Here is a 16048-nt window from a genome sequence, read left to right as displayed (position 1 = left end):
CACCTCTGCATATTACCTACTGTAACCCAGTGAGTTTACACGACTCAGTAATGCACTACAACATGTTATTGTTAATTGGGATTTATCATTACTCTGTTAATCACTGAGTTGATCAAAAATAAATCAATAATAAAAGATAAATACTATAAATATAAGAATAAAACCCAAAGAGTATATTTAACACCCCTACTGGTTAGGAAGGAACAAGCCCCGCCTTCCCCTGCTCTGTACCGTCACGTGCTCAGACACAGAGAGAGACGGAGGTCCACGAGACCATCGCTGATCTTCACCGTCAAGCTTTTCGCTGGAAGATAACTATTAACTTGATAAATTGAGCAAATATCCATACCGGAGATCTGCATGGACCTTGGAGAAACGGACCTGATTTATTGTGAACATTTCGGACCTTGAAACCATCGCGGTGAGTCAGAAGCTGTTAAGCTAACCTTGAAGCTAAAAAGCTAACAAGAAGTTAACAGGGAATATAATGGCCCAATTTCAATGTTGTAGATCTGCGCGGGAGCGGATGAAGTGGACAAGATCCTCTCTGAGAGTTGAACAAGATCCTCTCTGAGAGTTGAACAAGATCCTCTCTGAGAGTTGAACAAGATCCTCTCTGAGAGTTGAATAAGATCCTCTCTGAGAGTTGAACATTAGAAGTGTGCTGGTGAGTTAAACTGGGACTGGGCGAATCAGGCTAATTGAAAGCTAACTAGCCTAATGCTCATAGCTGCAGCTGTAGCTGACCACGTTTTCACTGTGGGAGAACACACGGGGTTTCTCACGGAGTTCAGCCATTTTGAGCACTCAGCTTGTGTGCTGATGATGTTCTAGTATTACTTGTTGAATATTAAATGCACTAAAATTAGATGATGGAATAAGTTAATGTTGATCTTAAAGGTCATGAATCTACTTTATTTTGTTACATTTGATGCTCGAGCGGCACTGGATAGATGTCCGTGTGTATTCTTACTGTGCTGATACGTTACCACATACTGTAAAACTACAGCCTGTGGGTTTTTGTATATTCTTTTCATAATTTTATTCTGTACATTGAGTGTAAATAATATATTGCTTCATTGCTATGCAGTGTAAAGAAATGCTCCTGTAATTCAGTTAAAGGGCAATACTGTAAAAAAAAAAACAATCTACCATAGTTTATGGTTTATTTCTGATTTCTGATAGAAATGTGCACCTTGATGATAGAATAAGCTGATTGTGATTTAAAGATTGCATTCATGATTAAGATGCACTGTATAGACTATAGTTAGAAATTAGAATTAATGTTTTGTGCTTGTTTTGTTATAGCACTTACATTATTTACATATGGCCATGTATATCATTAGAGTGTGAACTGAATTAGTAATAGTCCTGTTGTTTACAGGCTAGGTTTTTTTATGGGATCGTGAGACCTGGATCTCTTCCTGACGAGGAAGATGGCGAGCCTTTCCCTTTGAACCGAACCGAACCACAGCCATTCTGAGTTGGCCCAGAAGGGCAGGTTGCTCTTCTCTCACGAACAATTGCAACAGTGCGGTAGGACGAAATCGCACCAATCACAAACTTTTGACCTGTTGGATTTGACTTGACTGAACACTGACTATTAAGCCGGCAAGACTGACATATCTGAGCTCAGATAGGATTCTGACTGTTATTATTATTGCTGTCACTGTATTTTATTTTATGTTTTCATTCCTGTTCATGAAATGCTGTTAAATTGTTGCTAAGTAGTTTAATACAATTCATAGCAACTTTACCTGTGGCTCCAGTCATTCTTCTCCACGCAACTCACTATCCCTCCTACGAATCTAGCTATTGGCCCATTCTCTCCATCTTACTTTAATTTCCCCTACCCTATCCTGTACTTGGCTACACTACCATAAAATTTTGACAAATGGGATTAAAATTGTTTTTAAGATGAGTTTGGAGGTCAGGGATTTAGTGTCGCTAATTTCTGTGCAATTTAATGTAAAAGAGACAAAATGCATGTACATACATGTTAATGAGATTTATTTTTCCCTAGAACTGTAATGTTAATGCTGGTCTTCATGGCCTCAGCTTCCTTTGCTGACGGTCTTCCGTTTTTATGCAGATAAATAATTCTTTGTTTCACTTACTGGAGTAAACTAATGGAAATCTCATACTTGTACATGTTGAGCTTCAACAGGAATAACAGGAATTTTCTTTGATAGGCACCTACTTATTTATGGATACATGAAATGTTTTGGCTGCAGGGTTAGCAAGGGTGCAGACATTTAATTATCTAATCATAAAAATGTGCATACATAATTTTGACTGTATGCAAACAATAGAGCTACCATTTTGGACTCCACATTTTAAAGCATCAGCAGCAACTTTTTGTCTGCCATGTTGTTGTTGTTGTTGTTGTTATTATTAAGTGGTTTTTGGTGCTTATTTACTTTGTGCAAGAACTCAGAGAAGTATTTGGATTTGATGCTGGAGTGCCGAGTTATTAACTTCATAAAAAGCAGTGTGCCCTAAAAGTGATGTCACAACTGCAGCACCAGTATAAAGGGTCAAGTGAGCTTAACCATTAGTTCTTCAGACTTTTTCATGGTCTTCTAGCATTTTCCTTTGGACATTGTCTGCTTTTGCTCTCACTTTCAGTCCAGTCATCGTACCTGGCTGTTTTTAGAGAAATGTTTTACCACTTAACACTGAACTATGAATCATTCATGCATTAAAAAAAACACTTAACTAGAAGGATGAACCAGTGTAGTGTCTACACAGAGAACTTAGCAAAGAATCAATTTTAAATTAAAGCTTTACAATAACTGGTCTGAAAATCAGAGCCGGCAGGTCCTGTCATTATGCCAAGTTTGGAATCATCATGTTTTTCAGAATCTAAGGCTCGATTCTCCCTGACCGATGTTTTTCTGGAGCATCAGAGCATGTCTGAGCTCGCTGCTGTGAGTCACATTTACGAGAACATAATGCTCCATTTCCTGTGGTGGGGTCCACATGGATTTCACAATCAAATGGATTTCCATATTGTATATGTGAAGGGAGGGAGGCTACAGGGAGTAACCTGACACCAACACTGTGACTCTTCCCTGTTCGAGTCTTTGTTCTCGGATTCTTCAAATAAAACCCAAACTTCCCCGTGAACATGCTTTTGTTTCTATGAAAGAAGCCTCAGGAATCTGCTTTTCAACCACTCTGACGAGCTGATGTTTATCACCGCAACTACCCGGCTGAATTCTTGAAGGTTTTTTCTATCTAAATAAACAAACAGCTCTAAACGAGGATTATCAGGATTATTATTATCATGATCACGTGGTTGTTATTGCTCTCACTCTTCAGAGAAAGCACACAAGATGGACAAGAAGACGGTGAGTATGTCATCCTCTAACCTCTGTGACAATCTGTAGGTACAGAAAGTATCTGATATTTTTAGTAAAGAAGTCTCCATTTTCAGCAAAGGCTGTAATTGTGTATACAGGATATTTTTTTATGTGCAGATTCTTACTGGTCATAAAACAAACAAATACAGTGCGTGTCAGCAAGATAAAGTTACAGCATGCGAGGGTGGAGGTGTGGTCATAGGTGGCCCAAGAACTCATTTTTGTGGATGTGAAAGAATATGTGCATAATTTCTTTTTAAACATTTTGTGTGTGTAGAAATAGTTTTTTTCTTAATTCCTATTCTGAATCAAATTGATAATTCAAATTTGTTTCACATAAATGTTCAAAGTTTGCAATTTTTCAGAACCAAGGTCATTGTAACTGGCAGACTGGTGCAGACAAGTCTGCAAGCTATCTTCTTTACCTTCACTAATTTGTGTGGATTTCTTGTTCCTGTCTGTCAGTTTTTGAGCATTTTAAATGCAAATATCTGACAAATAATATCACTTCCTGTGTGGTTAATTCTCTTGACAGAACCTCAAAAACTCTGTTTCAGCTTTGTAGAGAAAAATATTATTGTATTATTAAGAAATATATAGCAGACATCCATGTGTGGACACATATGTTCAATGACTTGATGAAGTGGTTTGAAAAAAGACTTTACAAACCAGCAGCGCATCATCTTTGCCCTTAAATCACACATCAGTTAGCTGTACAACATCACATGACTGCACAGTGGCTTTTCTTTTTCATCTTGCTTTTTTTTAAAAACATAATTGGTACAGAAAATCACCTGTTATTCCTCGAAACTAAAGTGTTCCCTTGCTATTCCTCATCAGTCAAGTCTAAAAATAGAGCAGAGCTTTCAAATGTCTGCTTAGTAAGTTGTTTTTATATTTACTCTCAGCTCCTCCCAAAAAATGATACAGGCAGCACGATTTAACCACTGATTTTGGACTCTGCATTTTTAAGCCTCAGTGTTTTAGTGTCCTAGTCACCCCATCTGGCAGACATAATGGACGTGCCTATAATACTATACTTGTTCATGACACTGTTTGTGTCTGCTAGATACCAGAGGCCATTAACAAAATATCAGAGTCTGTGTGTTCACTGACAGCCTAACTATGTCTTTTTTATCTCAAGAATTGCTCAGTGTTCCACTTTAACCATAAAATGTCCTGTGGTCACTTCCTTTAGGTGTTTTGCGTTGTGGACCTCAGAATGTGACTCTTGACTACGACAGTTTCCTGTTAAAGTGGGAAGATGACCCTTCTTGCTCTGTGATACGAGATGGGCTCGTGTACGAGCTGCAGCTTCTCATTGCAGACAAACCTGAACACAATGTAAGAGATTATTATGGGTAACTATAATCCTCACTTCTGTAGCCTCCAAACAAAAAGCTGTTCCTCTAATGTGTTTATGATAATGTTGTAGGGTGAAGTTGTTGTGGCACCTGCACAGATAGGATCTACTCATTCCTGGAAATGGACTTCCCATTTACCATCGCAGTGTGCTCGCCATTCAGTCCGGCTCAGGTCCCAATACAACAACCAATCAAGCCCATGGATGCAGAAGACGCTACCTGGTTAATATTAAGTTCAAATCATTTGATCTTTTTTGATTCTTAAACACTTTACAGTCTTGTTTATTCTTATCACTGTGCTTCTTCAGACCAGGGTGAAATACTGGTTCTCCCAAGAGACCAAATATTGGAGGTGGGCAGCACAGCCACATTCTGCTGCATGGTGCCAGATGGGGAAAGTATTAAAACAATGTTTCTACTCAACTATAAAGGCACTAATGTAACAACTACAAAGATCAGTGAACATGTGCACTCCCTGACTGTTCACCTGGACCAACAATCAGAAAATTGGAGGGATGTAATATGTGAAACAAACAAAGGAGACATCAGCGGAGCCAGTTTTCATGCTGGATGTAAGTATGACACAAAGTACTGAGAAAAAGGAATTACTGTACACACAACACAGGCCAGGGAGCTTTTGATAGCATTTTGTCTTAATGAAAAAAACCATCACTTAAAAACTGTATTTTGTACTTACTCTTTTTTTTGTCTATTGTTAACATTTGTTTGATGATTTGAAACATTTAAATTTGGCACAATGAGGCCAAATACTTTTTCACTGCACTGTAGCATTTGAGGGCGGTTTGTGGTTTTGTCAAATGTACCTTGTAATTAAATGCTGGTTCTTCTTTTTTGTTTTCTTGACATTTCCCTTAAATTTAGACCCCCCTAGTGACAGTAGTCTTCAGTGTGAAACCCAGGATCTGGAATCCATCGATTGTTTTTGGAATATAACAAGGAAAATAGAGGATGTTGAAGAAGTGAGAAGAAAATACCTGCTCCAGGAAAGGTAAAAGGAAATACACAACACCTCTGTTGTAACAATGAGCTCCAGTATGGGACTAAAGAAAGGCTAGTCAGAATAAGTAAATAAAATGTAATCTGACTACTGATTTCAGAAAAATATTATACAGTCACTCCCTGCTTTACATATAAATGTCTTTGTTGTACTAGATTTCATTTCATTTTCTCTTTCTGAATAATTGATGAAGCAAACTCTGTTGGATTAGTGAGGTAGACGGGAATATGTGAATGGCCGCAGTTGGGACCACTGAAAATCTCTTATGTTTATATGTTTGTTATATACAGTCCAAAATGCACAAACATCGGTTAGTTTGTCTTTTTCTCTCACTATGAAAGCTAATGGGCTAAATGGATACCACACTCAGGCACAGTAGTATCGAGTACTGCATCATACTTTGTGTTTACTTTGTGGTAAACAGAGAAGCCAACAGAAGCCTTTGTGGTAAAGATTTAAGCTACTTATGCTTTTGCACTACAGCATTGGGAAAATGCTCACAAAATCTGCCGGTGGAGGCTGGTGAGAGAAAGGGCCTTTATTTGCTTCCATAAAACATTAGCAGTCCTGCTGGGTTCTTCGATTTTTTGTTGTTGTTAATATTTAAGCAGTGTATATTTTTACATTTTAGCCCATGCAACATTGGACCAATGCATCAATTGGGTAAATGCTCGCAAAAAGTGGAGCTGGATGCTGCTGAGAGGAACTGGACCTTAACAGTCACTAATCCTCTGGGAAAGCTCGAGCTCCATGACAGGGTGGACCTGACCAAAAGAGGTAAAACTTTGGAAAAAACGAGGGGAAAAAGGCTATTCTTAATCTTTAAGATCAGCTGATTGTTGTGATCTCTTGTTTTAGTGCACATGGTTGCTCCAGACAAAGTGGCAGCTTCAACTGTGAACCCCAGAAACATCAGTCTGAAATGGAGCTGGACTGTGAAGAAGTACAGTAATCTCAACATCACATGCCAAGTAGATGTCAGTGATGGAAACTCTAATACCAAAGTGAGTAGATTAAAAAGGAGGCTAAGGTATTGGCTTTTCAAAGTAAAAGTCTTCACTGAAGTCAGCTAACATAATTTTTGTCCTTGTAGACTGAAAACATTGGAGTTGGCCTCACAGCTGCAGTCATCAAGGACTTGATACCACACTGGGACTATGTTGTGAGGGTCCGATGTGGAACAGCACAGCATTTCTGGAAATGGGGTGACTGGAGCAATAGTGTCAAAATCCGCACGAAGGGTGATGGTAAGTTGTTTTTGTTTTTTGTTTTTTTTAAGAGAAAAGACTTTAAAAATGTGTGAATGTAACAGATGTCGTTTGTCTGGTTGCACCACAGTTCCAGATGCTCTTGACGTGTGGATGAAGGTGAAGGCAGACCAGGCTGTAATCTCCTGGAAGGTGAGTCCAAGTTGGCTTTTACAAGGCTTTTATGAGGCCTCTTGGTAAGGTCTAAATCTGGAAACTGACTTACTTTTGGAGACAGCCTCAAGTGGTCTTTAGAAAAACTAGAGCTTTTGGTACTTGCATGTTGGATTCATTTTTTTCCTCACAACTTGATGCAATAAAAAATATCTTTATTAAATCTATTTGAAAAAATATCAGTGCAACATCTTATACAGTTAGAAAGTGATGTTTCAGAGGACACTGTTACCATTTCAGGTCTTGATGTTACGTCTCCACAGGTGCCACTGACCAATCAGAGCCATGGAGAAATCTTTGACTACAAAGTGTCCTGGGCAAAGACCAAAGACAAAAATCAGTCAAACCAAACCAACGTGTCCAGAAGCAATCACAGTCTTACACTCACGCTGGACCCCAGTGAGGAGTACATGGTCACTGTCACGGCTAGAAACATAAACGGCAGCTCATCACCATCGACCATCATCATCCCCCGCAGCAATCTAGGTATGAAGCTAACAGAGCACCACACATTACAGATAAGCTCACTTTGATTTCCATTTGAGGAAGAGGTTTGATTTTATCTAATCTGTGCAGAAGGCTGTAAGCAAAAGGTTTTCCAAACTAATGCAGAAAAGGAATAGCAGTTTTCATGATCACATGATTGAGATTATATCTATTATAAGTATACAAATTTGTAATTGTTGTGTTTATATTCTATATATCCAAGTCATGATGAGTATGTACATTTTTGCACATTTTATTGGTCTGCAAAGGGAAGCTAAATGCCTTAAAAGTGCATGAAACTGTTTTTAAAACCCATGAAAAATTCTCAAGGTTTAACTATATATACTGATTTAACCTCTTCCTTTTTTAAGTGGAGTATGTTGTAAAATCTAATTTTAAAGAGTCTTTTTCAGATACATCCGAGGTGAAGACCTCCTGGATCAGTGGCAGCAATGGTAGCTTCTTCCTGTCCTGGCCTGATAGTCCTAACGCCAGCTGTGGCTACATAGTGGACTGGTGTCCAGTCTTCGGTAATTGCACCTTCGAGTGGATGAAAGTGCCTCCCAACAGAACTCATACCACAGTTTTTTCAAGTACGTCCTCATCTTTGCCTACAAAACTGTTGCAGATCATATTTGCATCTGTTTCAGCACAGCTCCTTTTGTTGTTCCAGAGAACTTTGAAGATGGTCGGAGATACCTGCTGTCCATATACGCCTGCACTGAGGGAGCTGCGGTGCTACTACAGAGAAGAAAGGGCTACATCAGAGAGACCAGTAAGACTGATTCAGTGATTTCTCACAAAATGCGATGGTTCAATCAGCAGTGTATTTTATGCATGTCACATCTTTCCAGAAATAGGAGTCGAGCTGTTTAAACTCAAATACAAACAGGAAGACTCGGCTGTTGAGGTATCCTGGGAGCCCATACCTCTGGAAAAGCAGACTGCTTCCATCCATGGATATATTCTCTACTACCAGGACAAGAGCGGGAACGTTTTTAATGTGAGCACAGGTACAGTATGAAGGCATACTCACTCAGGCCAGCTAAGATTTCAGTCTGGACATTAAGTATAGGATCAGCTTCCTGTTTACGTCCTGCCATACGATGAGCTTTCTCTCCACCTACGAGGATCCTCAGCATGAACATTCTTACCAGCATCTGTTTAACTGTCAGCAGTGCCTCAAAATGTGTTTGAGTTTGGGAAATGAAAGCGTATTTGGATGGAACATAGACTTATATAATGCCCGCTTGTGGTGCAAGTTTAACAGAAACCAATTCCCCCTTTTTTGTGGTGTCAGTCTGTCGATTTAAGCAAAGTATGACTGCAATTGGATAAATTAACTAAGAATTATAACAGTTTAACTTGGTTGCAGAAAAGATCAGATTGGGGGGGAAGTGTCTGACACAAAAACGTTTTAATAATTATGTTCTTAGCCAAATCCTTTTGTTCTTTATTGCACACTTAACTGCAATATTTTGCTGAGTTTGTTTATAAATGTATTGCTGGCACTAGTAGGACAGCACACTTAAAGCCTTTACACACTGGACGCGCAAAGGTTGTGCAAATATTTTGTGTGTTAGAAATATTTTTCAGGTTTACCTATTGTTAATACAGTTGTTCACACCAACAATGTAATTTTGCTCAATGAAGTTATGGCTTTTCTTTTTTTGAACCATGAACCATTTTTCTGATTCTATGGATGCAAAGACACAGATCTGACCAATTAGACCACTGCATTTAGTGCGCTGTAGCTCAAAACAAATATCACACTGTGATCCTTAAGTATGTTCAAATGCGGCTGTGATACAACCTCCTGGTTTAAACCAGAATCTTTTCTTCTTTTTCTGGTTCAAAGTTTTAGGACCAGCTGTCATCACTTCATGTTTTGATTGAAGTGTGATTTTTTTTTTTTTTTTTTTAAGGACATATTTTTCAGAAAAACACAAAGCTTTCTGTGTGTATGTACACAATACGAATTCACATCTGAAATATTTAGAATTTTGTGCCGTTTTCTTGCAAAGCACTTGTTGGGTAATGACCTTTAATCACACTATTAAGTTTCTCTTCTGATAACAAAGTCCTGGTTTTGTTTCTCCACACACAAAGATTAGCTTGTAACTGAGATAAATAAAGTAAGTCTCCAGTGTTGCCCGATGATCGTAAACATGTATTTATGTTGTAATAATGGCGGTCACTCTGTGTTGATTTAGATGATCCTGAAGCCACCAGCCTCACTGCAAAGAACCTGAACATCAGTATGTACACCTTCACGGTGACAGCATCAACAGCATTTGGACTTTGTGGTAATTTATCCATCAATGTCACCTTGAATCCCCCGGGTAGGTTAATTATTTCCCCATATGGACTATTTTCTTTAGTAAGACTGTCAACATTTGTCATTTTCTTTGATTTACTCGATGCGGTTCATTGTTTTCACCAGCTGATCAACTGATAATGCTGATCTTGATATCCCTGGGAGCAGTTTTTCTTATTCTGTCTGTCAGCACAATTATCTGCTACAGACAATGGGCATGGTAAGCAATGCATATACATTTTCTGTGAAATATTGTCCACTTTTGCTTCCAATCATTGTCCGACATTTATTTTAATGCATTTTCTCCCAACAGCATCAAGCACAAAGTCTATCCTCCAATCCCAAAACCAGTGCTGACTGAAAAGTGGCTGGCATCACCGGTAAGTTTTTTTTTTTGTGTTCCTAAATCTAACCAATTCGTTTCTGGTGCCAAACTTAAGTTCAACTTAACTCTCAGATATATTTCAGATGTAGAGTTGGGCGCATTAACAGGGTATTCAAATGTTTGCACACTGACTCACTTTTTGCTGATTCACTTTTAGAGCCATTTGAAGTGTTTTGGACATTATAGCATTAGCTAGCTAATGCTAAATCTCTCCACTACACATTTGTACTACTCTGTTATTTATTGGTTTCCTTGTATAGTGCATCATCATAATCGATATGGATCCAGATGTCTTTCCTGTGAATGTGAGGTCATTTTCTCTATTTTTCAGGATGAACATACAGTTCGTCATCTTCCCTTTGATCAGAGTTACTACAGTGAGGTCTTGGATGTTCCTGAACTACATGATAAATTCAGACCACCACAGCCTGTTGTTGGCCAGGACTACATGCCTTTTACCTTCTCTCAGACTCCCAAAGGTTACTACAATAAGCCTCTGAAGAAACTCCAGCCATGCCTTACTTTACCCACTACAGGCCTCACATCTCAGCCAGGCTTGCCATCTTTTCCAATTAATGATGTGTTTCCTAACCCTTCATATAACCTGATAGTACAGGACCAGGAGTCACAATCACATCCCGAGATCCAGGAGGGGATGCCTATAATTGATAGTGAATGCCAGCCACAGAGTCCTGAAGAGACCTTTACCACAACTGAGTTAGAGGAGGAACCAGACAGTCCCATTTCCTGTGCGTCCACATACATTTTGTTACCACAGAAAACTTCCAAATAGCGGCTGCATGTGTGAACACGTTTAAGCCTTGCACACGTACTTGAAGAGACCTTAACTACTGCATGGAACACAAGCTGCCCTCATCCACACAGTGACCCGCTAGATGTTCAAAGGAGCTCTACTGTTTTCATGTTTTGCTTCAATTAAAAGCATGCAATACATTTTAGTTCAGTTCTGTACATTGGTGGTGTTGTGGTGCTAGTTAGCACTGTCACCTTGTTGCAGGAAGGTTGTGCGTTCAAATCACCTGTCAACCATTTCTCACGAGAGGAAAATATGTGATTCCTTACTGGTTACAGCTGTGTCACTTTGGCCAGCGGTCAGTTGTGGATTTAAAGAGACGACAGCAGGCTCGAATAAAACGTAACACCAACACACTAACCAACACCTACAACTGCAGCTGGCTTCCTTTTATACTCGCTTCACGTGAGACCACCCAGATCTGGGGTAAGAAACAAATGAAGAAAATACACATCCACATTCAATTCAATTTTATTTATATAGCACCAAATCACAACAAAAGTCGAATCCAGTCTGGAAGCTGGTTCCACAGAAGAGGGGCCTGCAAACTGAAGGCTCTGCCTCCCATTCTACTTTTAAATACTCTAGGAACAACAAGTAGGCCTGCAGTGCGAGAGCGAAGTGCTCTAATAGGGTGATATGGTACTACAAGGTCATTAAGATAAGATGAGGCCTGATTATTTAAGACCTTGTATGTGAGAAGCAGGATTTGTAATTCAATTCTCGATTTAACAGGAAGCCAATGAAGGGAAGCCAATACAGGAGAAATATGCTCTCTCTTTCTAGTCCCTGTCAGTACTCTTGCTGCAGCATTTTGGATTAGCTGAAGGCTTTTCAGCAAGTTTTTAGGACATCCTGATAATAATGAATTACAGTAGTCCAGCCTGGAAGTAATAAATGCATGAACTAGTTTTTCAGCGTCACTAAGAGACAGGATATTTCTAATTTTAAAGATGTTGCGTAAATGGAAGAAAGCAGTCTTACATATTTGTTTAATATATGCGTCGAAGGACATACACAAATATCAAACCAAAATATAATACAAAGAAGACATATTTACACATATACAAACTCCAATAACAGCTTGAACAACATTTGTGCTTTATTCAGTGATGTATATTGGAAACACCCTAACCTAAACTCCCCACATTGACACATTGGTTTACCCCAGAGGAAGCAACTAGGAAAAGTTGAGGACTGCTAACACACATCAACCCCCTAAATAGCAATCACTCACACACTGATAAAAATACAGGTAATGGAATCCCTGTTCTGCATTACAGGCTGGTTGGAGTGACTAATGGAGGTTACTAGGGTGAAATTGGTCACGATAAGCTATACAGTGCTGCATCGAAAATCTTGCAATTGCAGGTTGCCAGCAGTTTGCATGGAAGATACTGGCTTGCCTGCAGACACTCAATAACTACCCTCTGAGCTCGAGTTACACTGTGAAAAGTGTGATGCTAAAAACTGGCTTTACAGAAACCTGTCAGTGAATACGCATTTCTCCCTGTCATCCAGAGATTTCCATGAGGTCCCCACTTGGCCTCTAGAACAGTCTAAAATTTGCTTTTTGTTCATTTTGTTTGTTGGACAATTAAAAGCCAACGGTGTAAATAAAGAAAATGTATCTAGAAATTCCACTCAGACATTTGAGAAAAGCCTTTCTAAAGCCTGATTTATTTTCATGTGAATCCTGTGAATTCTGTACAAATGTCAGCTGTTTGCATTTTCAATTTAGTGCTGTTGTCTGAATCAGACTGCCATCATCACAGAAACTGAGCTGATCATGTTGGAGCGAAGAGAAAATGAACAATAGAGGATCTCAGAACTGACAAACTGATTTATGTGTATTTTATGTATTTATGAGTGCCCTACCTTATTGAAAAAATGTGAATAGTTCCATGTAGCTTTGAGAGGTCTTTGCTGTTGATTTGTTTATAAGAACCAAGAAATTACGATTGATTCAATGCTGTAAACCAATAAAACAAGAAGCTTCAAGTGTTTTAATGTCATTTGATTTTGCCTGGTTACCTTCAAAGAGTTTTGGTTTAGAGAGAAACATTACGGCACCATGATGATCTGCTGTGGTGATGTTTGCATGAATAGTGAACACTAGATGGAGCCAGCACTGCAGTACTGATGATAATGAGCTGTCACACATTACATGTCTGGGGTGCAAAGTATACGAGTGCATTTACACAGCAGTTGTACTTTGGTGTATTTCTGCAGTTCCTCTACTCCTCCTGCATTTCCTGATTGACTTTTATTTCAGTAGATTTATCATCAGCAGCTGCAAGCACAAACTACTCTAACTACAACTGAGTAGTTGAGGCACCTTTTCACATTTCGATGACTCATTAGCTGATCTCAGAGTGCAAATCTTAAATAACAAGGCAAAAAAGAAAAACAACCTAAAGTCGAAATTTAATTGGCTATACTTGATGTGCATCATAAAAAGAAAAACTTGTTTCTACCCTTCCTGAAATTACACATATTAGTGTCTCCACAAAACCCACATAGGTGGTAAAAGATGTACAACCTAAACAAGCAGAAAACCACCACTGAAGTGCCAACAGCTCCTACAGTGCTCACTCGAGAGTGGCCCCAAAAATGAGTCTGGACTTTAAGAGATCGTCCCAATTTTAAACAAATCCCTTTCAAAACTACTAGCTGTAGTCTATCATGATCACTAATGAGAACTTAATAGACCTTGGTCTTGCCATGTAAAAAGGCATTGTATACCCTTCAGTACCACAAGAGGGAGCTGTCAGCAGAATGTTTGTTTTTCAGATTATTATACATGACCATTCAAGGTAAATTTAATAAAATGTGTCTGTTGGTACAAATTTTCTACTCACGTCAGTGAATGTGCAGTTTCTGACTGGAATTTTGGTGGTTTTCAGCACACAGACTTTTTGTTCTTTTTTCTTAAAACTTTCTTGTTGAATATTCACTGTTTAAGCCCCTAAGTATACCTCAATACCTCAAGTCTGTCACATTGGTTTTGAAATCAGGGCAACTTTAATTTTTTTTGCGTAACAACATTTAGATAATCTTGTGTTATGAATGAGCAGCTAATGATCCCTTTATGGGCACTTTAGATAAATAATCTTGTTTAAAACCTCCCCAGTGTAACTGAAGCGATCAGAATGTAAAGAAATTGTCATGGCTGTGTGCTGCGCAGGCAGGCAGGATTGAACCCAAAGGCAGGACTCGCGGAGGCAGAGGTGAACTGAAGATACCCGGATTACTACAGGAAAATAAGAACAGAAAACTAACTAAACTGGGAAAACAAGTAAACTAACAGGCAAGCAAGCAAACCGAACACAAAGCAAGAATAAGGGTGAGCAGACATTAACTAAACAACAGAGAGCAAAGGAAAACACAGGGCTTATATACACTGGAGAGTAATCAGGGAATGGGAAACAGGAGGCAGACACAGCTGGGAGAAATTATTCTAACGAGACAGGGGAGAAGTAAAACTGAACACACTGACATCAGACTGGGACTATCAAAATAAAACAGAAAACATGAAACAAATCACAAAGACGCAGACTTGACACTGAGAGGCAGACTATAGAATATAACACATGGAACCCAGAGATGACCGAGACTTAAAGAAGAATTAACATCAAACTAAACTCATGACCAGAACCAAACTGAAACATCGATTTATAACACTCATCAAAACAGGAAAGCTAAAGAATCAGACATAAATCATAATACAGAGAAACTCCAAAACATAAGAAACAGAAAATGCTAGGTCAAAATGACCCAGAACCGTGACTGAAATGACCACAATCTGCATATGAACTGAAGTCAACTGAACTTGAGTTTTCATAAAGTCAAAAAAATGAGCTAAATCCTAAAGAGTAACTCCAAAAACCAACTTAAAGGGTCTTAAATGCTGAAATCTGAGGAGACTGTTGTGATCAATGAGAACTCTACAGGATATTCTTCAGGAAATAAGAAAAGCAAAACATTTCCCAACAGCTGACATATCTTCAAAGTGTGTGGGGTTCACCACCACAACCATAACTGTAATCTCACATCCTGACCGACAGCATTTTTCCCTGATTGGGAATTTCTAGAAAGCGTGTGTGAGTGTGTGAACAGGAAAGGCTGAACTTTCTCTTTGTGGTCTGTGTAAGCAACAAAGCCCTCAACCATGCTCTGGTTTAAATGACTGACACAGGAAGAATTTATTGAAATAATGTGAAATAAATCACATGACTCGGGTGTTTTTCCACAGAATCCCCCCTCGTTGCAAGTCATGCCAAGCTAAAAATATCATTTGCAAGGATCATTTGTGTGTGTCGTTCCCAATCACTCCCACTTTGTTATAATCTCACGAAGAGCAGACAGTGGAAAATTTAATAGTGAGGAAATTTTAACAACTGGACTTGTTGCACAGGTTGCATCCGATCATGGTACCACCCTGGAATTCACTGAACTCTTGAGAGTGACCCATTCTTTGACAAATGTTTGTAGAAGCAGTCTACATGCTTGATTTCATACACCTGTACGTATGGAAGTGATTGGAACACCTGAATTCCCTGAACTGGATAGAGATGGGAAACAGAGACCGTCTCTACTTTTAAGATTAGGCTTGACACTTCCCTTTTTTTTATAAAGCTTATATGGCTTAGGGCTGGATCAGGTGACCCTGAACCCTCCATTAATTGCGCTGCAATAGATCTATGCTGCTGTGGGATTCTCATGATGCACTGAGTGTTTCCTCTTCAGTCACCTTTATTACTCACTGTGTTTGTACACCTCTCTGTATTAAATCATTAGTTATTATTAATCTCTGGCTCTCTTCCACAGCATGTCCTTTTCCTGTCCTCCCCCTCACTGAGCCTTGTTCTGCTGGAG

The 16048-nt window shown here is 39.0% G+C and overlaps 1 protein-coding gene across 3 annotated transcripts; it reads left to right on the top strand.

The window, feature by feature from the left end:
- Positions 1 to 27: 27 nt before the first annotated feature.
- Positions 28 to 13166, top strand: LOC308392823 (leukemia inhibitory factor receptor-like). 3 transcript variants are annotated; one of them, XM_080876086.1, is made up of 19 exons: positions 28 to 421; positions 511 to 667; positions 1385 to 3353; positions 4564 to 4709; positions 4801 to 4951; positions 5038 to 5301; positions 5612 to 5738; positions 6379 to 6524; positions 6606 to 6751; positions 6841 to 6994; positions 7086 to 7147; positions 7432 to 7654; positions 8068 to 8247; positions 8328 to 8429; positions 8509 to 8667; positions 9868 to 9996; positions 10098 to 10191; positions 10285 to 10351; positions 10688 to 13166. In XM_080876086.1, exons 3-19 carry the CDS (start codon positions 3290 to 3292, stop codon positions 11147 to 11149), a joined length of 2676 nt encoding a protein of 891 aa, XP_080732212.1. In that variant the 5' UTR covers positions 28 to 421; positions 511 to 667; positions 1385 to 3289; the 3' UTR covers positions 11150 to 13166. The 3 variants fall into 3 exon arrangements, with proteins under 3 accessions (XP_080732212.1, XP_080732214.1, XP_080732213.1); XM_080876088.1 differs by lacking the exon at positions 511 to 667; XM_080876087.1 differs by lacking the exons at positions 28 to 421; positions 511 to 667 and having other exon boundaries at positions 678 to 3353.
- The last annotated feature ends 2882 nt before the right edge of the window (positions 13167 to 16048 follow it).

This window comes from Rhamphochromis sp. 'chilingali', assembly GCF_963969265.1.
Source record: "Rhamphochromis sp. 'chilingali' genome assembly, chromosome: 2".
NCBI classification, from domain to species: domain Eukaryota; kingdom Metazoa; phylum Chordata; class Actinopteri; order Cichliformes; family Cichlidae; genus Rhamphochromis; species Rhamphochromis sp. 'chilingali'.
The sequence above is the reverse complement of the archived record's forward strand: the minus strand, read 5'-3'. Positions and strand labels throughout refer to the sequence as shown.

What these genes read in the sequence shown, in the direction of transcription:
- LOC308392823 (XM_080876088.1), top strand. Translation starts at nt 3,290, where the DNA reads ATGATCACGTGGTTGTTATTGCTCTCACTCTTCAGAGAAAGCACACAA. An exon ending in GATGCAGAAGACGCTACCTG is followed by an intron (nt 4,952 to 5,037) that starts GTTAATATTAAG and finishes GTGCTTCTTCAG; the next exon opens with ACCAGGGTGAAATACTGGTT. An exon ending in CGTTTTTAATGTGAGCACAG is followed by an intron (nt 8,668 to 9,867) that starts GTACAGTATGAA and finishes GTGTTGATTTAG; the next exon opens with ATGATCCTGAAGCCACCAGC.